Source organism: Cervus elaphus, chromosome 14, assembly GCF_910594005.1.
Source record: "Cervus elaphus chromosome 14, mCerEla1.1, whole genome shotgun sequence".
NCBI classification, from domain to species: domain Eukaryota; kingdom Metazoa; phylum Chordata; class Mammalia; order Artiodactyla; family Cervidae; genus Cervus; species Cervus elaphus.
The window spans coordinates 72,553,092-72,576,999 of NC_057828.1; the positions used below are offsets into that span (position 1 = coordinate 72,553,092).

Sequence of the window (23,908 nt, forward strand, 5' to 3'; positions counted from 1 at the left end):
AGTAAGTTCCTTGGGTAGAGTGATCGGGGATAGCCTCCCTGAAGAGGTAGCATTTGAACTGAAACAGTCCTGAAGAAGAGGCAGCCATCTGGAGGAAGGATATTCCAAACAGAAGGAATAACAAATACAAGAGCGCTCTGAAATGTGAACAGGTCATCTATAGATACCTAATATACCTCTTGCCTTGTGCTCAAAAGACATTTACAGCTTACTTTTTCTTATTGAATATAAGGCTGATATCGGAGCAGTAAGTTTCAAACTATTTGGTATCAGAATCTCTTTACACTCTTCAGCATTATTGAAGTCCTCAAAGAGCTTTTTTTGTTTATACAGATTACATCGATTGATATTTACTGTATTAGAGATGAAAATGCCTAAACTTAAAGTATATTATTAATTCATTTAAAGAATAGCAAAGTCCTAATGTGTTGACACAAAAATATCTTTATGAAAATATTTTTCCAAAACAAAAATCAATTTTGTGGGAAGAGGGACATTTCTTTTTACATTTTGACATATCTCTCTAATGTCTGGCTGGATTGTCACAGCTGGTTCTGCATTCACCATTTCTTTTGCAATGTGTTGTTTTGGTTAAAGTATATGAAAAAATGCCAGCCTCACACAGATAGTTGAAAAAGAGAGGAGTATTTTTAAAGGTTTTATAGGTAATTATGGATATTTTTCCTTGATCTCTCACAGAACTAGAAAATTTTTGGTTCATAAAAGTTAGTTGCAGTGTGAACTCTAAAACCGTATCAGTGAACATGTACTATTACATTGAAATCCATTGGCATCCCTTACCTTGTATGGTTTTATAACTTAGACATTGGTCTTTTGGGAAATATTGGTTCACTCTGTTAATGCAGGTCTACCAAATGTTGACCGTTTCCATTGTAAAATATCAGAGGATCATATTGTTAAATATCAAAGGATCATATTTGTTGTTATCTCCACTGATCTCATCAGTAAAGGCTTTAAATATTAAGTGTCAAGCTCATGGTGACAGATACAAGTTTTCTGAAGTGCTAGTTTTTGTTTAGAAGCTAGGATTGGCAAAAAATTTACCCAGTTATTTTTCTTAAAGTTACATGCTTACTTTATTTATCTTTTCAGAAGATACCTGCAAATAACCATTTCTGAGTAGTTATGGAGTTTCATGAAAAAATGGCTAGTTCATCTCATGACTCTAAGGACTGCATGGTGCTTACCCTGCAGACAGCCACTGTGTACTTGACGTGTGCTATTCACTTTGTCAGAGAATGTTAAAATAATATCTTAATGGCAGAAAATATTTTATATAGACATCCATTGAACTGCAGAGCGAAAGTATTTCATGCCTTATGTGTCATGAATCATGACTGAAAGAACCAAGTTTGATCATATTATCTGTGTCATCTTTCCTTACATATTATATAACGTTTTATCCCAAACATTCATGTTATGGATAACTTTTGCAACATTCAGTGTTATTTCAGCTGCAACAGACTCAAAAGCAACACCTTAGAAAATACTTTTCAGATATACAATATTTTGAAAATGGCTACTTTTAAAATTATTTATTTATTTATTTAATTGAAGTATACTTGATTAACAATGTTATTTTTAGGTATTCAGCAGAGTATTCAATTATACATATGTATATTTTTAATATTCTTCTCCCATATAGGTTATTATAAAATATTGAATATAGTTCCCTGTGCTATATAGTAGGTCCTATTGGTTGTCTAGTTTATATTTAGTGGTGTGTGTATGTTAAACCCTAACTTCTAATTTATCCCTCCTCCTCCCTTCCCCTTGGTGACTACAAATCTGTTTTCTATGTCTGTGGGTCTATCTCTGTTTTGTAAATAAGTTCATTTCTATCATTGTTTTTTATTCCACATATAAGTGATATCATAAGGTATTTGTCTGTGTTAATCTGGCTTATTTCATTGGGTATGATAATCTCTGGGTTCATCCATGTTGCTGCAAATGGCATTATTTCTTCTTTTTGTGGCTGAGTTATGTTCCATTGTATATATATACCACGTCTTCTTCATCTGTTCATCTGTTGATGGACATTTAGGTTACTTCCATGTCTTGGCTATTGTAAATAGTGCTGCAGTCAACATTGAGGTGCATGTATCTATTCAAGTTATGTTTTTCTCCGAGTGTATGCCCAGTGGTGGGATTACAGGATCACATGGTAGCTCTGGTTTTAGTTTTTTAGGGAACCTCCATACTGGTTTCCAGAGTAGCTGCACCAATTTACCTTCCCCACTACCCACGGAGGTGGGTTCCCTTTCCTCCACACCCTCTCCAGCATTTATTATTTGTAGACTTTTTGATAAATGGCTGTTCTGACTGGTGTGGGGTGATACCTCATTGTATTATAGTTTTGCTTTGCACTTCTGATAATTAGTGATGAGGGGCGTCTTTTCATGTGCCTTTTGGCCATCTGTAGTTGTTCTTTCTTCTTTGGAGAAATGTCTATTTAGATGTTCTGCCCATTTTTTTTTATTGAGTTTTTTGTTTTTCGATGTTGAGCTGTATGAGTTGCTTGTGTATTTTGAAGATTTTATCTGTTGTCTGTTGCATCGTTTGTGAGTATTTTCTCCCATTCTGTAGGTTGTCTTTGTGTTTTGCTTATGGTCTCCTCTGCTGTGCGGAAGCTTTTATGTTTAATTAGGTCTCATTGTTTATTTTTGTTTTTACTTCCATCTTGCTGGCAGACAGATCCAAAAAGATATTACTGCAATTTATGTCAAAGAGCATTCTGCCTGTTTTCCTCTAGGAGTTTTATGGTATCTGGTCTTACATTTAGGTCTTTAATCTAAAAATGGCCACTTTTAAATAATTTGGCTCTACCCATATTTCCCACTGCATTTCTACTGCTTCATATTTACTTTGTTTTGCTAAAATTCAGAATATTTGGGTATATTTTATTGCTTATATAAATGATTAGCTTGTGTATTAAAAGCTTTTTTTAATTAAAAGTGTGTCCTAAAACACTGTAGACTGAGATAGTAACCTTGAGTATTTCAGACAGTGTCATTCAGTAATGAAATTGCAATAGTACTCATAAGTCAGAGCATCTTTCCTTGAAGATCATGTGGGAACAGTGTTGGCATAAGCCCACTTGCTTTGTGGGGTTTTGGTTTTGGTTGCATTTCTTTCCCCATCCCCAGCACCTGACCTTAGGAATGTTAGTTATGATTTGGAATATTGCATTTCTCCTGTGCTTATCGTGTTCTATATAAGTCCTTAGAAAACTGAAGCAAATTTAATTTTTTTTGGTTTTAAAGATTATACTGTTTTCTCTTTCCAAAGGGATTTTGCTGTAGGAATCTGTAACAAAATCAGTGAAATGATTCAAGGTATGTATTCTTCATTTGGTGTTACGAAGTGACTTAATGGTATGCATATTAATAATAGCTGCTAACATTCATTAAGTACTTACTATGTGCTAATCACTATTCATTCATTTATTCACCCAAATAATGTTTATTGAGTGTCTTCTAAATGCCAGAACCATTCTAGGAGCTTAGGATGCAGCACTACGCAAGGCAGAGCCCTCGTGTAGCCTGCGTTCGAACGGTGGAAGGAGTGGGGGTAGCAATAGATGAGTAAACTTATGACACACCAGGTGCTACGGAAAAAAGGTGAGGTGAGAAGGATAGTCCCTAGAGTCGATGGCAGGATGGAAGGGGAGATGTTTCTGTTTTATATCTGTTGATCAAGGAAGACTTCTGATCAAGTTGATACTTGAGTAAGAAATGCATATTTTTAGGGGGAAAACATTCTGACCTGGGGGAAAGCTCAGGGACTCTCTTCACTCTGCTAATATGCCTCCAGTATCTTCCAGTTGCAGCTAAACCCAAATCCAAATTGCTTACTGTAGCCTACAAAGCCTTATTCTAATCTCATCTTCCATACTGTGCTTCCCATGTATTACCTCATTTACCCTCATCATAGTCATAAAAGAAAGCTCTGGGGTTACAGCATTGCACAACTCTGGGGAACACGACCTGCTTTGTATTTTTCTAAATGGCGTGTCTTTGTATTGTGTAATTTGGCAGACTTGGATAGGTAATACTCTTACTTCTTTTATGGAAAAGGAAATGGAGCCATAATAAGATCACTTAGTTGAAGACCAAGATACAGTGATTGAGCTTTGTCCGGTTTCCCTTTATTCCTTTGTCTTTCCCCGCTACTCCCAGAGAGAGGCTGCCCTGCAGAAAGCTCTCTTAGAAGGCAGCATCACTCATTCATTGAGCAGGGTTTTGCTGACCACCTGCTGTATGAGACAGCATCTCAGCAACAAACATGTCACGCTTGAACTGCAGTAATTCAAGTAGGGTTTAATGAAGGAGCCATTTACAAAGGTGTGGGCAGAGTATGCTAGAGGGGACGATGTCCTGCACCGTCTGAGGTGCGGGGGAAGGAGTGCTTATCAGAACCTGGAGTCACATCAAGAAGGCCGCTTGGGAATACTGACCTTCAGGGTGATGCAACTTGATGTGACCCTGTAGAGGAGCCAAAGAATAAATACGCTGACCCGACATGAACTTCCCATCTGCTGGGGCTCTCCACACAGACAGGGTAGATAGCAAGGGAGCTGATGAAAGCTGTACAGGTAGGCCTCCTAGGATGCTGGAGGATTTCGTATAGCGTGAGTGCTGTGTATATATGAATATAGATACAGTCATAGGTAGAAATCCATTAACGTGCATGTTTAAGATTCATTTTTGTTCCTTTAGTTTCATGTATACAAAATTAAAGTAAATAAACAGGAATTCAGTACAGAGAGAAAGGGAGAAAAGCAATGGGGTAGGAATGGGAGTGGGCTTCCCTCATGGCTCAGATGGTAGAGAATCCACCTGCAGTGTGGGAGACCTGGGTTCAGTCCCTAGGTTGGGAAGATCGCTTGGCGGAGGGCATGGCAATACTGGAGGGTCACTCCAGTATTCTTGCCTGGAGAATCTCCTTGGACAGAGGAGCCTGAAAGGCTAACGTCCATGGGGTCGCAAAGAGTTAGACACGACTGAGCAGCTAAGCACAGCCCAGAAATGGGGGCAAGGTAGAGGAAGATTGGAGCCCAGCACACAGAAGCGGCAGGTGAGTCTGAGGAATAAATACTCTTACATTTTAAGCTGCTTGTGTTTCTGCGAAGTAAAATTTTGAGTCTCCCTAAACATGACTTAGCAACTAAACAACAACAAAACCTCCAGTAAAGGTGTCTATAAACACAAAGAATCCTCTGATTGCTGGACTGAGAATAGGCTTGCAGACACAGGAGTCTTGCTCGAGACAGGAGTCTGCCATGGGGAAGCTCTTAAGTAGAGACAGTACTTAGGAAGCTTAGCAATGATTCTGTCAGGAGATAGTGGTAGAAATGAACCAGTGTACAGCTGTGAAGGTGGGAAGACTGTCAGATTTGGTTTATATTTTGAAGATAGAAACCAACAAGATTTGTTAATAAATTTGGATGTGAATGTGAGAGAAATAAGAGAATCAGGAAAGACTCCAGGGTCTGAGGAGCTGTGATGATGGAGCTGTCATATCTTGAAACAGGGAAAGTTTTGCACAGGCAGTTTCATGGTAAAGATCAGAAGTTCTCTTTGGGCCCTGTTAAGCATAAAGTATTTCTGAGATATCCCATTGGTGATGACCAGAAGGTAATGGGACATATGCATCTGAAATTCAGGGGGTAGGAATGAGGGGGGAGGCAGTCTTTAAAAGCAAATAGCTGATTGCAGAAGCCATGGGATTATATCAGCTCACTCAGGGAAAGTACATAGGATAAGAAGATAATTTATTAGCAACCCCAAGGAAGACCAGAAATTAAAGTGTGGGTAAAAGAGGAGAATACAAACAGATTGAGAAAGGACAGCCAGAGGAAGGACAAAAACCAGGAAGAGTGAAAAAGCAAAAGCCATTGAGAAAGAGTTCAAAGATAGAATGGTCTTGCAAATGCATTCAGTAACTTAAGGATCAAAACAGTCATAACACAGGCCTGACCTGACCCTGCACAGAGAAAACCAGGGAGTAAATACTCTGACCTCATTCTTCTCTCTCCCATCTCCTGGGGGTACTCTGCTTTGGCTAAATTTGAAGAGAGGCCAAACAGTAAGGGCGTCAGTTGATGTAAGCCACTGTTGGATGTTGAAATGGCGTCATATATTCACACTAACAGTTACTCACTGTGGCAAAAAGCACTCATCAGCAGAGATAAATTAGCTTTTGGCATATAAGTAGGACATAAGTAGGACATTATGATTGACAGTTTTTTGTTTACTACACCGTTAAACCATGCTATAGAAGCAAAGACTTTCTGTTTATTTAGCTCCAGTGTTGACAAGGAAAGATGGTTTGGAATCAATCCTCAATGAGATTCCAGCTGTGTATGCTGTAAAGAAAGGCAATGCTACACAAAGTTCAGAGAACTTTGCAAGTGCTCCATACATAAGTGTGTTCACATCCTGATCTTGACTTAGTGTTGAAGGAAATAATTAAAATTGTAAATATAACAGGTTATTGCCATTGAGTTTGTGATTATGCATGTGTATATATGTTCATGGATATGTATATGTTTTGGTATGCTATGGGAAGAAAGAAGCAGCAAATATGACTGCTTTCTACTGTGCCTTTTAAGGATATTTTCTACTATCAGCCTGTATGCTGCTGCTGCTGCTGCTAAGTCACTTCAGTCGTGTCCGACTCTGTGCGATCCCATAGACGGCAGCCCACCAGGCTCCGCCGTCCCTGGGGTTCTTCAGGCAAGAACAGTGGAGTGAGTTGCCATTTCCTTCTCCAGTCAGCTGGTATAATCACCCCCAAATTAAGATTAAATACTTTAAAAACTATTGAACCTGATTACCTCTAATATAATATTACATAAACATAATATATATAAGCATAATATGAATTTAAACATAATACCAATGTACTGTTGGGGCCTCCTGGTGGCTCAGGTGGTAAAGAATTCACCTGCAATGTGTTTGTGTTCCTTTGGTTTTATCTGTACAAAATTAAAGTATATAAACAGGAATTAGGAGGGACAGGACTTCCCTGACAGCTTAGTTGGTAAGTAATCCGCCTGCCATGCAAAAGACCCTGGTTCGATTCCTGGGCTAGGAAGATCTGCTGGAGAAGGGATAGGCTACCGACTCCAGTATTCTTGGGCTTCCCTTGTGGCTCAGCTGGTAAAGAATCTGCCTGCAGTGAGGGAGACCTGGGTTGGATCTCTGGGTCGGGAAGATCCCCTGGAGAAGGGAAGGGCTACCCACTCTAGTATTCTGGCCTGGAGAATTCCATGGACTGTATAGTCCATGGGGTCGCAAAGAGTTGGGACACCACTGAGCTGCTTTCACTTTCACCCTCAGGAGGTACAGAGAGAAAGGGAGAAAAGCGCAGGGTAGGAACGGGGACAGGCTTCCCTGGTGGCTCAGGCAGCAGAGAATCCGCCTGCAGTGCAGGAGGCCTGGGTTCAGTCCCTAGGTTGGGACGATCCCCTGGCAGAGGGCATGGCAATACTGGAGGGCCCACTCCAGTGGGTTCCATCCCTGGGTCAGGAAGATCCCCTGGAAAAGGGAATGACAACCCACTCCAATATTCTTACTGGGAGAAATCCTATAGACAGAGGAGTCTGGTGGGCTACAGTCCTTGGGATCGCAAAGAATCCGACATGACTGAGCAACTAACCATTGAGTGTGCTATTTGCTTTTAAATAGTCATTTTGCTAATGGAATCAGACCTTTTGAATGTGAGATATTATCCAGGATGACAGTCAGAAACCTCTTAAGCATTCTTTCTGTGTCTAGGTCTGGCCACGCCAGTAGACTTGAAGCTGAAGTTGATCCCCATCCTGCAGCACATGCACCATGATGCCATCCTGGCGTCCAGCGCGCGTCAGCTCCTGCAGCAGCTGGTCACCGCCTATCCTTCCACCAAGATGGTGATTGTCTCTTTGCACACTTTCACTCTGCTTGCAGCTTCATCTTTGGTTGATACGCCTAAGCAGGTAATTTCAGTTTTCTTTAAACTTCCTTTTTCTTCAGTAAACTTGCCTGTTAAGTGTTATATGCTAAAAAATAAGTAGTGTGTAAGTTTTGATAGTATTGAGATCCCTTTCTCTGATAAAGGTCACAGAAAGCTTAATTTCCTTTTGCTTGCTCTTTTCCCTCTTTGTATTCACCGTGTTGACTCTTGGGAGTCTTGTGAAGAAAGAGGTGGAGGTGAGGGTACAGAGCAGAGCACAGAGTTGGTGCGGCGGGCAGGAAGGTTTGGGTTGTAGTCACAGTGCTGATTCTCGGGAGTCCTATAAAAATTAAATGAGGTGGAGGTGAGAGTACAGAGCATGGAGCTGGTGGGCGGAAAAAAGAAGAGTTGATATGTTTAAGGCCAGGTCTTGTGCTAGAACCTTACAAGTTAAATGAAGGTATATTTTTGTACAAGAGGAGAAAAGCCCAAACATGGGTACATAGCGAACAAATGACAGGGCTGTAATTTGAAATGAGCCCTGTCTCAAACCTGAAAGTTTCACGAAACTACACTGCATCCCTAATGATAATTTCAGTGATGGTGTTACTCACGGAGTGACTTATTTTCTTTATAGATTCAGCTTTTATTGCAGTATTTGAAGAATGACCCTAGGAAAGCAGTAAAGAGACTTGCTATTCAAGATCTGAAATTACTTGCCAATAAAACACCACATACTTGGAGTAGAGAAAACATTCAGGTATGTAGAACTTCAAGCATCATTATTTTATATAGAAAAATAATATGATGTTGTCATAGATCAAAGTGTTTCAATTTACATTTTTATGTTATTTTTGTCATCTTAAGTATTTGAATATGGAAAATTTCTAAGAGTATTGTTGATATTAATGGCAGAAGTTAGAACTGGCAAAGTAAATATATAAAAATTCTTTATTATTTTCCCTTTACTTTCTTCCTAATTTTATTGAAATATAATTGACACACAGCACTAAGTTTAAGGTATACAGCATAACAATTTAACTTAGAACATCGTAAAGTGTTTAGTGAACATCAGTAAGTTTAGTGAACATCCATTTCTGTCTATCTCATATAGACTCAAAATTAAAGAAAAATTTTTTTAGATTTACTTTCTTAACTAATTTCATATATAACTTACAGCAGTGTTCATTATATTAACCATGTTGTACATCACATCCCTAGTACTTACCTATCTTATAAATGAAAGTTTGTGCCTTTTGACTGCCTTCATCCAACTACTGTCTGTCTCTGGTAACCACAGATGTCATCTCTTTTTCTGAGTGAGTTTGTATGTTTGTTTGTTTTCTTGCTTTTGATGTGTAATTGAGCTATAACACTGTTAGTTCCTGTTAAGCAATGCAGTCGCTTTTTCTTATACATTTCAAAATGATCACCATGAGAAGTCTAGTTGTGATATGTCCCCATGCAAAGATGTTGCCTAGTGACTGGAAAGCTTATATCCTTTAATGCTTAGATTTGTTGTAGTTCATTAGACTTCTCCCTTAGTTTCTTTTCTAATTGTCCCAGAGCAGCGCCGTGGCTAACTGAGAAGCCCCGTTAAGTTGTTTATTTTATTCCTGTGTCCTTTACTCAATTTAGGGAGAATGGTTTTGGTGCTGACTATGATTTATTAGAGAAGAGGTAAAGCTTATTTCTCCTTTTCACACAGAGGATAAGACAGTCTTAAGTTTTCTTTTGTAAATGCAAGAGAAGATCTCAATCTTTAGACTTTTAATGTGAAATCTTTTATAGCATTTATAGCATTTCTTAGGTTACATTGATGTTTAATATTTTTCTCAAGGTAGAACCCTATTTTTTTACCCATTACTGATAATGTACCACTTTTTAAAAGCTGCTTAAAGTGAAATGGAAAATTGTTAAATTCAATCTTTGTTTTCATGGATTTTATTATTTCTTGGTATCATCATAGCTACAGTGTAGCAAAAACCTCTGAATTTCAGATTATGAAAACTCAGCTGCTCTTTTTTTGGTTAGTTTGTTTTTTGCAATTTTCTAAACATGTCTCAGTGGGCTTCCCAGGTGGCACTTGTGGTACAGAATCTGCCTGCCAGTGCAGGAGACATAAGAGATGGTGGTTCAATCCCTAGGTCAGGAAGATCCCCTCGAGAAGGGATGGCAACCCACTTCAGTATTCTTGGGCTTCCCTGGTGGCTCAGCTCGTAAAGAATTCGCCTGCAATGCAGGAGACCTGGGTTCGATCCCTGGGTTGGGAAGATCCCCCCAAGGAAGAAATGGCAACCCACTCCAGTATTTTTGCCGGAAAAATCCCATGGACAGAAGAGCCTGGCAGGCTGCAGTCCATGAGGCTGCAAGAAGTCAGACACGACTGAGCGTCTAAGCCAAACATGTTTTAGTATAATATGATTGATAGTTGCAAATATCCCAAGAGATGAGGACAGTTATTAGTAGTTGCACTTAATAGATGAGCAAATTAGGATTCAGAGAGACTTAATATGCTTAAGAGAGCTTCTTAAGAGGGCTTAATTAGGAATTTAATTAAGAGAGCTCTGTCCTCTGGTGCTTTTTTCCTACTAAACAGGAAGAGAATGTGCTCAGCCACTTTAGGGAACCAGACCCAGTGAAAGCACTGTTTTATTCCATCTCATTTCTTTCCTTATTGTGAATAAACCGCACACACACACTTGTGCAATGTATATTTAATAGTTTAAATGATAATTGTAAGCCAGAGCCCATGGAGTCTCCGTGAGCTAGAAATAGAAGACTGGGAATCACAGGACCCTGCTTTCTGCCCGCACATGCTTCTCCCTGATCAGAGCCTTAATACCACGCAGAGGAAACCACTCCTGACTTTTGTGATAGTCACTTTTTGCTCTTCGTAGTTTTACCATCTACGCCTCCCTAAAAACACGCTGTTTAGTTTCGTGTTTACTGCTTTTGCTCAACATGGTACTGATGAGACTCATCCACGTGGCTGCATGTTTTTTTCCTTTCGTTGCTATTCCAGTGTTCCTTGATGTCATTGGGGGATTGGGTCTAGTACTCCCTACTGGGTACCATACTCCTCAGATGCTCAAATTCTTTGTATAAAATGAAACAGTTTTTGCGTATGCCTATGTATATCCTCCTATATACCATAAATCTAATCTCTAGATTACTCAGAATGCCTAATGCAGTGTAAATGCTCTGTAAGTAAATACTCTGTAAATAAAATCTAAATGCAGTGTAAATAGTTGTCCTTTCCATGCCCTGAAGTGGTTAAGAGCTTTGACATAAAAATTTTCTGTCTTCTGAGGATATAGCTTTATAAGGGCCATAAATCAGTCTGAACCTGGGCCTTCTTCCAGGGATAGCATTTTGAGAATATTTCCTATTCCTTACATGGTTGTGGCCCTGTTGAAGTTTTCTAGCTCTTCTTGAATCAATCTTGATAATTTTTTTTTCATTTAATTTTTTTTTGCAGATTCATTAGTATCAACATAAGGAAAACCTTTATAATTTGTAGTATGTATTTAAAATTTTATCTTTATTTTATTCTTACTATTGTGTTTATGTTTCCCTTTTCTTTATTAAACTTGTCAGCAGCATGGCTTTCTTTCTTTTTTTTTTTTTTTTAATTTTTTATTAGTTGGAGGCTAATTACTTCACAACATTTCAGTGGGTTTTGTCATACATTGATATGAATCAGCCATAGATTTACACGTATTCCCCATCCCTATTCCCCCTCCCACCTCCCTCTCCACCCGATTCCTCTGGGTCTTCCCAGTGCACCAGGCCCGAGCACTTGTCTCATGCATCCCACCTGGGCTGGTGATCTGTTTCACCATAGATAGTATATATGCTGTTCTTTTGAAATATCCCACCCTCACATTCTCCCACAGAGTTCAATAGTCTGTTCTGTAGTTCTGTGTCTCTTTTTCTGTTTTGCATATAGGGTTATGGTTACCGTCTTTCTAAATTCCATATATATGCGTTAGTATGCTGTAATGTTCTTTATCTTTCTGGCTTACTTCACTCTGTATAAGGGGCTCCAGTTTCATCCATCTCATTAGGACTGGTTCAAATGAATTCTTTTTAACGGCTGAGTAATATTCCATGGTGTATATGTACCACAGCTTCCTTATCCATTCATCTGCTGATGGGCATCTAGGTTGCTTCCATGTCCTGGCTATTATAAACAGTGAGCAGCATGGCTTTCTTATGCTTCAGGTGTTTGGTACATTAATTTTTATTCTTCTGTTTAATAATGGAAGCACTTAAGGCTATTAATTTTCATCTTAGTGCAGGTTGGCCACATTCCGTAAATTGCAACTTTTAGTGTTCCCGTTGCCATTAATTTGAAGTACACTTTTTAAGTCAGATTTACTGTAGTATAATTTACTCACTGAAACTTTCCCAGGTATACAGTTCTAGATATGCAGTTCGAGTTTTGATAAATCTATACAGTTGTGTAACCACCACCACAGTTGTGATATAGAACATTTTTCAGATCACTCCAAAGTTTCTTCAAGCCCCTCTGTAGTTGAGATTTTCGCCTAACTCCTGACTACCACTGAGCGAATTTCTATCCCTCTGAGTTTGCCTTTCCAAAATCTAAATGGATTTATATAATATGTAGCCTTTTGGGTATGGTTTCTTTGGCCTAGCATAATGCTTAACATCATTCATCCATATTGTTACGTGAATAGTTAGTGCATTCCTTTTTACTGCCAAGTAGTATCCCAGTATATGAACCACAGTTTATCTGTTCACAACTTGTTGGACATTTAGATTGTTTCCAGTTTTTTTTCTATTATAAATAAAATTCCTGTTGTACAGACCTTTGTAGGACATTATTTGAGTAAATACCTAGGAGTAGAATTGCTGGACTGTGTGGTAAATGTATGTTTAACTTCGTAAGAAGCTGCCATATTGTTTCCTGTAATGGCTGCACCATTTGAAGTAGTCACCGGCAGTGTATGAGTTGTGGTTCTGTATCCTTGCTTGCACTTTCTATTGTATGGTTCTGTAGTTGTAGCCATTTGAATAATTGTGTAGTGGTATCCCATTGTGGTTTTAATTTGCATTTCCCTAGTGACAAGGGGTGTTCAACCTTTTAGGCTTGTTATCACCAGATTTCTTTGGTGAAGTGCGTATTCTAATCTTTTATGCTTTTTTTTTTTTTTTTTTTTTAGGTTTTCTTCTTGTTACTGAGTTCTCTTTATGTTCTAGATACAAATTCTTTATCAGATGTATATTTTGTAAATATTTCCTGCCGGTATGTGCCTTTAATGCAGTGCCTTTTAAATTTTTTGTTGTGGTAAAAGTCACATAATATAAAAGCTACTGTTTTAACCATATTTAACTGTACAGTTCAGTGGCACTAGGTACATTCACACTTCTGTGCAACTATCGCGGTCATCCGTCTCCTGAAGTTTTCACCTTTGTAACTGCATCTTTAATATAAGTATCTTCTGAAGGTTTTTATTTTGGTGAAATCTAATTTATCATTTTTCATTCCTTTTGGGGTTGTATTTTTGTGTTTTATCTAGGAAGTCCTTACCTAACCCAGAGTCACAAAGATTTAATCATATATTCTCTTCTAGAAATTTTATACTTTTAAGTTTCATATTTAACTCTATGTAATCCATTTTGAGTTGACTGTTGTGCAGTGTAGCAGACCTGGATTTGTTCCCTGCATTGGGAATATCCTCTGGGTCCCCTGGAGAAGGGAATGGCTACCCACTCCAGCATTCTTGCCTGGAGAATTCCATGAACAGACGAACCTGGCAGGTTCGCAGAGTCAGACATTATTGAGCAACTAACACTTTCACTTTTCATCGTGTATGGTGCAAGGTAGGAATCAAGATGTGTTTGGATAGCCATGTGTTCCAGCACAAGTTTTTGAAAAGACTGTGCTTTCTCTTTGAGTTGCCTCAACATCTTTGTTGAAAATCAGTTGACCTTATCTGTGTAGATCTATTTCTGGATTCCAATCTGTTCCTTTGGTCCATGTATGTGTTCTTAAGCCAGTAGCACACAATTCTGATTTCTGTAGCTTGAAATCTGTAAGCCTTGGAATCAGGTGGTGTGGGTCCTCTAAACTTTGTATTTCTTCATTATTTTGAAAGTTGTAGGTCTTTTGCCTTTCCTTGCCTTGCCTTGAATCAACTTGTCAGTTTGTCTGCTAGGATTCTGTTCGGCATTTGCATCTACAGATCAACTTGGAGAGAGCTGACGTCTTAATAGTATTGAGTTTTCTGATCTCTGAACATGGCGCATCTCTCCATTTATGTAGAGCTTCCTCTGTTTCTCATCAGTGGTATTTAGTTTTCAGCATACAAATTTTGTACATATTCTGCATGATATTCCTAGATATCTCATGGTTTTTGGTTATATCCTCAGGTTCCACATCTACAGATTCAACCAACCCCAGACTCAAAAAAGTATTAAAAAAAAAACCCAGAAAGTCCCCCAAGGCAAAACTTGAATGTGCCACCTGCAAATTTGCCAGCAACTATTCACATAGCATTTACATTGTATTAGGTATTGTAAGTAATTGAAAGATGATGTAAAATATATGGGAAGATGTGCACACGCAGCTTATATGCAAACACACCACTTTAGAGAAGGGACTTGAGCATCTGAAGACTTTGGTATCCACAGCAGCGCAGGGGGTCTTGGAACCCCTGCAGATACTGAAGGTTGACTGTATTTTAAATCATTTCATTCTTTTAATTTCCTTGAGAGTCATTTTAATTTCCCCTTTGGCAATGGAATTAGTTTTGGTTTGCATCCATTGTCTCATATAGATAAAAAGAAAAATAAAAAAAATTTTTTTTGCTTGTGAGGGTAACTCTTAGGATTTGCTCTAACCGTTTTCTTGTATCAGACGGCGGTGTTGACTACAGTCACCATGTTGTGCATTACACGCCTAGTACTTATTTTTCTTAAAACTGGAAGCTTCTGTTTTTAAAGTGATAAGCTTTTTATATTTGTTGATGGGATTTTTGTTGTTGCTAACCTCTTGTTCAGTTCAGTCACTCAGTTGTGTCCGACTCTGCGACCCCATGGACTGCAGCATGCCATGCCTCCCTGTCCATCACCAACTCCTGGAGTTTACTTAAACTCATGTCCGTTATTAATTCCTAATTTTAAAGTTTCTTTGCAGCCCAGTGTAGGGTCACTTTTTATAAACAGTTCATAGAATTTGAAAAGAAGGTATATTTTCTATATGATGTGATATATTAGATAATATAGATAAGTATATAATATATACATATTATGTATTAATATTATATATTATTAACATTTATTTCAGTATAAATCCATATGAAATCTATATATATAGTCAGATTTACCTCTTTGGACTTAATCTGAATCTTTTTTAGTAGTATACATGTCTTATTTACAGTTATTGATGTAACTGAGGTTTTTTTTACTTCTTTCCTCTTATTTTAGACTGTTTATAACATGTCCTTTTTGTTTCTTTTGTTTCATTACTTTCATTTGTTATTTTGATCAGGTTTTCTTTGTTCCTTTATTCTCTAGAGAATTAAAGAGACTTTGTCATGGTAATTAAACAGTATTCTTACTCTGCCTACCTCTATACTTATATATTAATATAAGAACTTGTGTATCTCTATTCAGAATGAAAAGTATGGTGGTTGATATGTTGCAAATTTTGGCAGGCTTAAATACTCTTTTCTACTTCCTTTCATTTCCTCCCCTTCCCATTTGTGTTAAGAAAATCTGGAATTTAATTACCAGTTACTGTTTTTTTCTTTAATACTATGCAATTTCTTTTTTGTAGTAAATTTTTTCATAATATTTTCATTGAACTTCACAACCACATGAGTGGTCACTTAAGTGTTAACTGTTTTGTTGATTTCACAGCTTACTAGTATTTCTTCAGTATACCACATGTTCTCTGGAGTTTTTGGTTCTGATTTATCTCTTGTGGCTTTTTTCATTAGTTGTTTTTAATTGAAAATATGTATTTTTGAATATTTGTCTCTCCCACAAAGAACTTTTTCCTGAAACTTGATTTTAATTAAATGGATTTTACTTAAATGGATATGATCAAATGATCCTTTTTTTCAAAGTGTGATGTATTTTTTGAAAATATTAAAATAGAGCAGGAGAATGTTCTAATGATTTAATCTTTACAGAGTAATAGCTTGATTTCAAATTTGAATTTTGCTCTCAGTCACCAAGAATAATTATTTTTCTTCTAGGTCTCCCTCTTCCTTCTTCATTCTTTCCTTCTTTTCTTCCTCTCAGCCAGTCTTAGCTCTGGTGATTGATTTTTGAGTTTTGGCATTTCCAATGCAAATTGAGTCTATTTTATTGCTACTTTTACTGGTGTGTTGGTAGGTATTATAATTTCCACCTGTAATCAAATATTCCAGCTTTAAAAGAAGTACCTCCATTCTGAATGTTTTAAAAACCTGAAGGAAGGAAGAGCTTAAAATCAAGGCCCAAGAATACTGTATTCTTGTTAAGGTTGTCAAAAGTAATTTCATAGGAACAAAGATAGTTTTTCACATGTTTATATTTTTCTGTGGATTTTTTAAAAATTTATTTTTAATTGGAGGATAATTGCTTTACAATATTGTGTTAATCTCTGCCATGTGAAAAGTGAAAGTGTTAGTTGCTCAGTTGTGTCCCACTCTTTGCAACCCCACGGACTGCACGTGTGACAGGGAGGGAGGGGAGGCCAGGGAAGCCTGGCGTGCTGCAGCCCGTGGGGTCGCAAAGAGTGGGGGCACAACTGAGCGACTGAACAACAGTGTCTTTGACGCTGTGCTTTTATTTTTAATTGAAGTGTAGTTGGCGTGCAATGTTATGTTAGTTTCAGATGTATCACAGTGATTCAACATTTAAATACTTTATGAAAGGATCATCACAATAAATCTGGTAACCATTTGTCCTCATTCAGAGTTACTGTAGTATATTGACCAGATTTCTTATGCTGTACACTGCATGCTGTGACTTTTTTTTTTAATGACTGGAAGTTTGTACCTCTTAATCCCCTTCACAGAGTATTTTTAACGTGACATTTGTCTTTAAGCATTGTAAACTGTTTGCCGTGCTTTTCTAGAACACATCCCTGGTGGCCAGTCCCATTCCAGAGACTAGGAGAAGCCCCCACTCAGGAGCTGACCCAGAAAACAGTAAATCAGGACAGAGCCTCCTTTGAGCAGTGAGTTAAACCAGCCTAGAGGGAGAGAAGTTCAGACCAGATGATCAGTGACAATAACAGTGGTGGTGTGTGAGAAAGGGGGCCTTCATTTGAAGAGTTAGATTTTTCCTTTTGGTTGATATGAAAAACGGTCCTGGTAAGAACAATTTTGTAATAGGTAACATCCTTGAAACAGAGACGTGAACTGGAGTTTATCGTTGAAATATGACTGATGTGCTATCTCTAGGGAGCTTTGATGAACCCAGTTAATCACTACTTTGAATTAATTGGACCTTTAAGATCAGTGTGTCATTACAGAGAGCATTTTAGATATCCAGTACGGTGCAACGTGACACTAATTAGAAGATGACATTGTAAATAATTCTAAAAAGATTTTCTAATGTTTTGTTCAATTTTTTAAATGATAATTTTTTCTTCTTTAAAACTTTTAGTATCATCTTACATAATATGTCTCTCTTACCTTCTTGATTATTCCAAAAGGTTAATTGTTCTATTATCCATAGAGCACATCATAATACATAATTTTGAATATGTGTAAATACAGGACATAACCTCTGGGGCTATTTGATTGAGAATTTTATTCCTAGATACAAGCAGTACAAGGCAAACCAGTTTAGGCAATAAAAAGTAGATAAGTGGAAGTGGCCTCAGTATTTGAATAAATAAGTTATAACTGTGATTTACCTAATAACAATCACCGTTTTTAAAAAAAGCTTTCTTTTGAACTTCAAAAAAGCATCTCTATCTGCTTGTACTGATTCATCCCCTACTCTGTCTGTAACACACTTGAATATAATTCTGTCTCCTTATTCTTTTGCTTAGTTACTTAAAAGATCACCAGTGTTCTTCTTATTGCTAAACCCAGAGCCTTTTTCTGCCTTTCCCATCTTTCCTTTTGGTCCATAGGACACCGTCAGCCTCTCCCTTCTCTTGGCTTCTTTGGGCCTCACTGTCCTCACTTGCTCTTCCCACTCTCTGAACTGCACCTTCTTGGGATTCTTCACTGCTCCCTTTCCTCAGAGTTGAAGTTTTTGAGTTGAGTTCCGTCTACGTGCTTTCTTCCATTTATTCTCTGCCCCTCTGAGAGCTTCCCTAACCTCAGCTGGTTCATCTTCTAACAATTGAGTCCACTTACCTGCGCTCAGTTGCTCTCCAGCACAGTAGCTTAAAGAGGCCGTGAGTGCTTTTTTGTCTCTTGGTAGCTGTTTGATCTCACAGATGATGTATGTCACCTCCTCTTATATTTTAAATTTCAAAATAAATTTCACTTCCTTTCTTTTAATGCCAGTACACTCATGTGTCAAAATTCAGATGCTCTAAAAGGCTATCTGGACTTCCCAGGCGGTGCTAGTGATAAAGAATTTACCTACCAGTGTAGGAGATACAGGAGACGCAAGTTTTATCCCTGGGTCTGCAAGATCCCCTGGGGAAAAATGGCAACTCATGGACAGAGGAGCCTGGCAGGCTGCAGTCCATGGGGTTGCAAAGAGTCAGGCATGACTGAGCACAGCAAAAGGCTATATATGTAGTAAAATACTTCCCACCTTTCTGCCACCCACTCAGCTCCTTTGCCCGGTGGCAACCAGTGTCTAATTTCTTATATTTTTTTCCAGAGATGTATAAATTCTGTGTAAATCTTTACCCCCATTTTACAGACAAAGAAGTTGAGACTCAAAGATTTCAATTATTGGCTCAGATCATGGAGATGGTAAGTGGCAGAGCCAGAATTCTAATGCAAGTCTTCCAGTTAAAAATCTGCTACATCTCAGATTCCAAATACCCGGTAGATATTGCTTTTTGGATTTCAAATCTCCTCCTATTTTCTGTTCTTACTCAAACAGTCATTTATCCACATAAATTCTTAGTCTTTGTAAATGGAACCAACATTCTCTGGTCATCAGTTTTGAAATGTTGTAATAGTAATTGAATCCTTCTTGTTCATTCCCTCATGTACAATCTCCTTCCAAGTGTCTCTCATATTCATCCTCTGTTCTCCACTCCTACCACTGGGTTCTCGCTCAGGCCATCACCAGTGCATGAATTACTGCCATAAACTATAGGATGGCTCCTTAACTCTCAACTTTATTTGTTAACTTGTTCTGTTTACCATTGCCAGAATAATCTTCCCAACACTTTAGATGATGTTATTCCTCTCCAGTGGCTTCATTTTTTCTTTCTCATCCTGTTTAAATTATTCTGCCTAACTTTCAAAGCCCTCTAGTCTGGCCTAATCTTCCCTACTCAATATTTCTCTGTCTTAGCTTTCATCCCTTTTGGCTACATCTCTTCTTACCACAAATAAGCACTTCATATGCTGGCCTTATTGCCTCAGTTCTTTGTATCACCTAGACTGTCTTCCCTTCCATTACCAAAAACCTACTTTGTGTTTCAAGTCCATTTCCATGCTTTCGACAGTAGTGTTTGCTGCTGATGGTGTTTTTGTATTAACTAAGTTTTTCTTTCAATTGAAAAAGTATTACATGCACATGATATATGTATTTTAAAAAAGCAGTTCATAGGTGCACAGTGAGCAAAATATAAGTGTCTTCCCTCTCTTCCCTCAGGTGTCCTCTGTAGAGGTGATCACTCTTACTCGTTTCTTAGGTATCCTTCCTGAATTTCTTTATCCACATGCAAGCAAGTGTGTGTCCCATCTTTTTTCTGTACAAAGGAAAATAATACTCTATGCATGTTAAGAATTTTTTATCACTTAAGAGTATATCTTGGAGAACATCTCATATTAGCACACAGACCTACTGTATTCTTTTACCAGCTGTGTAGTACTCTCTCTTTATTCCCAGTACTCCATCAATGGAAGTTAGAGTTGCTGCCAATATTTTTACTGCTGCTGTTTATATTGCTACATTGACTAGTTTGTTTAAAAGAAAAGTTGCCTTTGTGGACATAAATTTCCAAAAGAGGAATTTAAGGGCTCGAAAATGTTTTGTATTTAATGCCAGTTACCAATCGATGAGATTTACACCCTTTTCCTTTGTATCAGGGCTTTCCAGGTGGCTCAGTGGTAAAGAAACTGCCTGCCAATGCAGGAGGTGGGGATTCGATCCCTGGGTCATTAAGATCCCCTGGAGTAGGAAATGGCAGCCCAGTCCAGTTTTCTTGCCTAGGAAGTCCCGTAGACAAGGAGCCCAGTGGGCTGCAGTCCGTAGGGTCACACACAGTTGGACATGACTTAGCAGCTGAACACGCACACACACGCACCTTTCTGTCAACAGTGTGGGACGGTGCCTGTTTCCCCACACTGTTTTCAGTGTTATGTATCATTAAATTTTAATCTTGGCCAATCAGATTGGTGAAAAACAACTCTAATTTTAATTTAACTTTTTCAAATTATGAATGAAGTTTAACATACTTTAAAAACATTTGTATAAATTTTTTCTGTGAACTACTGATTTTTCTTTTTGGGTTATTTGCCTATCTATTAGTAAGAACTTTAATATAAAGATTATTGGACCTTTGTTGACTTTACATGATATGAATTTTCTTTCCAGTTTTGTCAATTATCATTTTACATTTTCTTTTCCCTTGTTAACTCTTCGTACTTTTATAGTTTCTTTTGATTTGCCATAAAAAAAGAAAAAAGAATCAAGTTTTATTTTTTTCAGGTGACTGGCCAGTTGACCTTGAACTGTTTATTACCTGGTCTCTCTGATTTGAAAGACCATTATTATATTAAATTCTTTGTGTAATTGGATCTGTTTCTCGGACCAGTTCTCTTTCAATTTCTATGAAGTAGGAAAAATATATTTTACTTCTTCAAATTTATTATATATTTTAATGTTTGATAGGGCTTGTTTTGTCTGTCATTATACTTTGTCAGAATGTTCGTCATATTTTCTGATTTTTATTTTTCCATATGATCTTTAGATAAAGGTTATCTAAGTTCTCCCCTCCCCCCAAGGTTTTGTTGACATTTTTACTGGAGTCATTTTAAATTTCTTATTTAACTCTTCGTGAAATTAAAATTTTTGTTTTCCTAGTCTTTCAGTTTTGTTCATCTTCTGAAACTTTGTGAGAGAATGGGAATTAGTTTAATTTAGCAGGACAGTTATTTGACCATATATATATTATTATAAGGTCCTAAGAGTAAATATCCAGGATGAGCCAACAGTCACTATGCTAGAAGCACGTATTCAGGGTTAACTGCAGTGAAAGAAAAACTAGCATCTTGATTTTAGTAATACATCAGAGCATCTTAGTCAGGAATAGAGTAAGTGACCTGAAATGGAGAACAGAGAGACAGCCCACTCACTTATTAGCTAGATAGAATGCTACACTCTCAATTATTTTTAAATATATATATATGTGTATAAACATACACATATATATACACACGTATATTCATTTATATTCAGCTAATATTCATATCTCTTAGATAAGGTAAATATGTTGGAACTTCTGCTTGTGAGGCTAAGCAGTACATAATTGATAATGACCTTAATAAAAAGTTCATCATGACTTTTTTTTAACAGACTGTATTTTTTAGAACATGTACAGATTTACAGAAAAATCTGTAGGAGAAGGTAGTACAGAGAACTCCCACATACCCACAACCAGTTTCCCCAGTTACTGATGTTTTACATGAGTATAGTAGGTTTGTTAAAAATCAGTGAATCAGTATTGAAACATTATTGTTATTAACCAAAGCTCATGCTCCTTTTGTTCTGACTTCTTCAGCTTTTACCCAGTGTTGTTTTTTGTTGCTGCTGTTCCAGATCCATCTAGGATGCATTACATTTAGCTAACATGTCTCCTTAGGTTCCTCTTGGCTGTGGCAACTTTGAAGTATTTTCTTATGGAAGAAAGATACAGTTTTTCTAAAAGCTGGAATGTTCACAGTGAGTAGACAGTCTTAAGGTATATGGATGTTTTGACTTCTGTGTTCCTTTCTCTCATGCGTTTCAGGCGCTCTGTGAGTGTGCCCTGCAGACTCCGTATGACAGCTTGAAACTTGGAATGCTGTCTGTCCTTGGCACGCTGTCAGGGACCATCGCCGTCAAACATTACTTCAGCATAGCTTCAGGTAAAGAGAAGAAAGATCATATACGGACAACATGCTAATCTTTCATTCATGCCATGTTGATATATCAAGTTCTTTCCTTTGTAAAGCTTTAGAATCAAGAAAGGTTTCAGTTTCTTACTGTTACATGTTAGTAATTTCTTCAAAAAAGATTTCTTAACCAGTTCCTAAGATAATAAAATCTTGCATCCTTGATCTTAAGTCAAGGCTATAGTTATTCTGGATTTGCCCTTTTTTGCATTGTATGTGGATGAAACAATATTTTTGAGAGTGCTTAAAATAGCTGGTTTGCTTTTGTATGTCTCTGACTTAAATTGCCCTTTGGATTTAAGTATATTTCAAAGGCCAAGTGGTGGTGAATTTTAAAAGCAAATGTCATATGCTTCCTTTTACGCATATGTTATCCTTCTGGAAAATGATTAAAATAAAACTTTGCCTCAGTTCAATAATGCTTTCCTACTTGCCTGTTCAAGATGATTTAACTCCAAATGCCTTATTAATGCCGTATGAGGAGCTTGCTTACATAACACACTTAAGCCTAAAGGTTTTTGTTGTTTTAATGCAAGTTTTGTAGGATCTCTATTGCTTTCTTTTCTAGTTCAGTTCAGTGCAGTCACTCAGTCGTGTCCGACTCTTTACAACCCCATGGACTGCAGCACGCCAGGCCTCCCTGTCCATCACCAACTCCCAGAGTTTACTCAAATTCATGTCCATTGAGTTGGTGATGGCATCCAACCATCTCATCCTCTGTTGTCCCCTTCTCCTCCTGCCTTTAATCTTTCCCAACATCAGGGTCTTTTCCAAAGAGTCAGTTCTTCACATCAGGTGGCCAAAGTGTTGGAGTTTTAGCTTCAACATCAGTCCTTCCAATGAATATTCAGGACTGACTTCCTTTAGGATGGACTGGTTGGATCTCCTTGCAGTCCAAGGGACTCTCAACAGTCTTCTCCAACACCACAATTCAAAAGCATCAGTCTTCGGCACTCAGCTTTCCTTATAGTCCAACTCTCACATCTATATGTGACTACTGGAAAAACCGTAGCTTTGACTAGACAGACTTTGTTGGCAAAGTAATGTCTCTGCTTTTTAATACTCTATCTAGGTTGGTCATAACTTTCCTTCTAAGAAGTAAGCGTCTTTTAATTTCATGGCTGCAGTCACCATCTGCAGTTACTTTGGAGCCCAGGAAAATAAAGTCAGCCACTGTTTCCACTGTTTCCCCGTCTATTTGCCATGAAGTGATGGGACCAGATGCCATGATCTTAGTTTTCTGAATGTTGAGCTTTAAGCCAACTTTTTCACTCTCCTCTTTCACTTTCATCAAGAGGCTCTTTAGTTCTTCACTTTCTGCCAAAAGGTTGGTGTCATATACATGTCTGAGGTTATTGATATTTCTCCCAGCAATCTTGATTCCAGCTTGTGCTTCCTCCAGCCCAGCGTTTCTCATGATGTTCTCTGCATATAAGTTAAGTAAGCAGGATGACAATATACAGCCTTGATGTACTCCTTTCCCGATTTGGAATGAGTCTGTTGTTCTATGTCCAGTTCTAACTGTTGCTTCCTGACCTGCATACAGATTTCTCAAGAGGCAGGTCAGGTGGTCTGATATTCCTGTCTCTTTTAAGAATTTTCCACAGTTTGTTGTGATCCACACAGTCAAAGGCTTTGACGTAGTCACTAAAGCAGAAGTCGATGTTTTTCTGGAACTC

General features: G+C 37.8%; 1 protein-coding gene across 1 annotated transcript in view; it reads left to right on the plus strand.

Annotated features, from left to right (window-relative positions):
* INTS7 (integrator complex subunit 7) overlaps positions 1–23,908 on the plus strand; it is an 87,057-nt gene that overhangs the window by 20,335 nt on the left and 42,814 nt on the right. The window contains exons 5-8 of the mRNA XM_043922973.1: positions 3,310–3,356; positions 7,803–8,002; positions 8,597–8,719; positions 22,085–22,202. Of these exons, the coding sequence (XP_043778908.1) occupies positions 3,310–3,356; positions 7,803–8,002; positions 8,597–8,719; positions 22,085–22,202 (488 nt within the window). The remainder of the gene's footprint in view (positions 1–3,309; positions 3,357–7,802; positions 8,003–8,596; positions 8,720–22,084; positions 22,203–23,908) is intronic.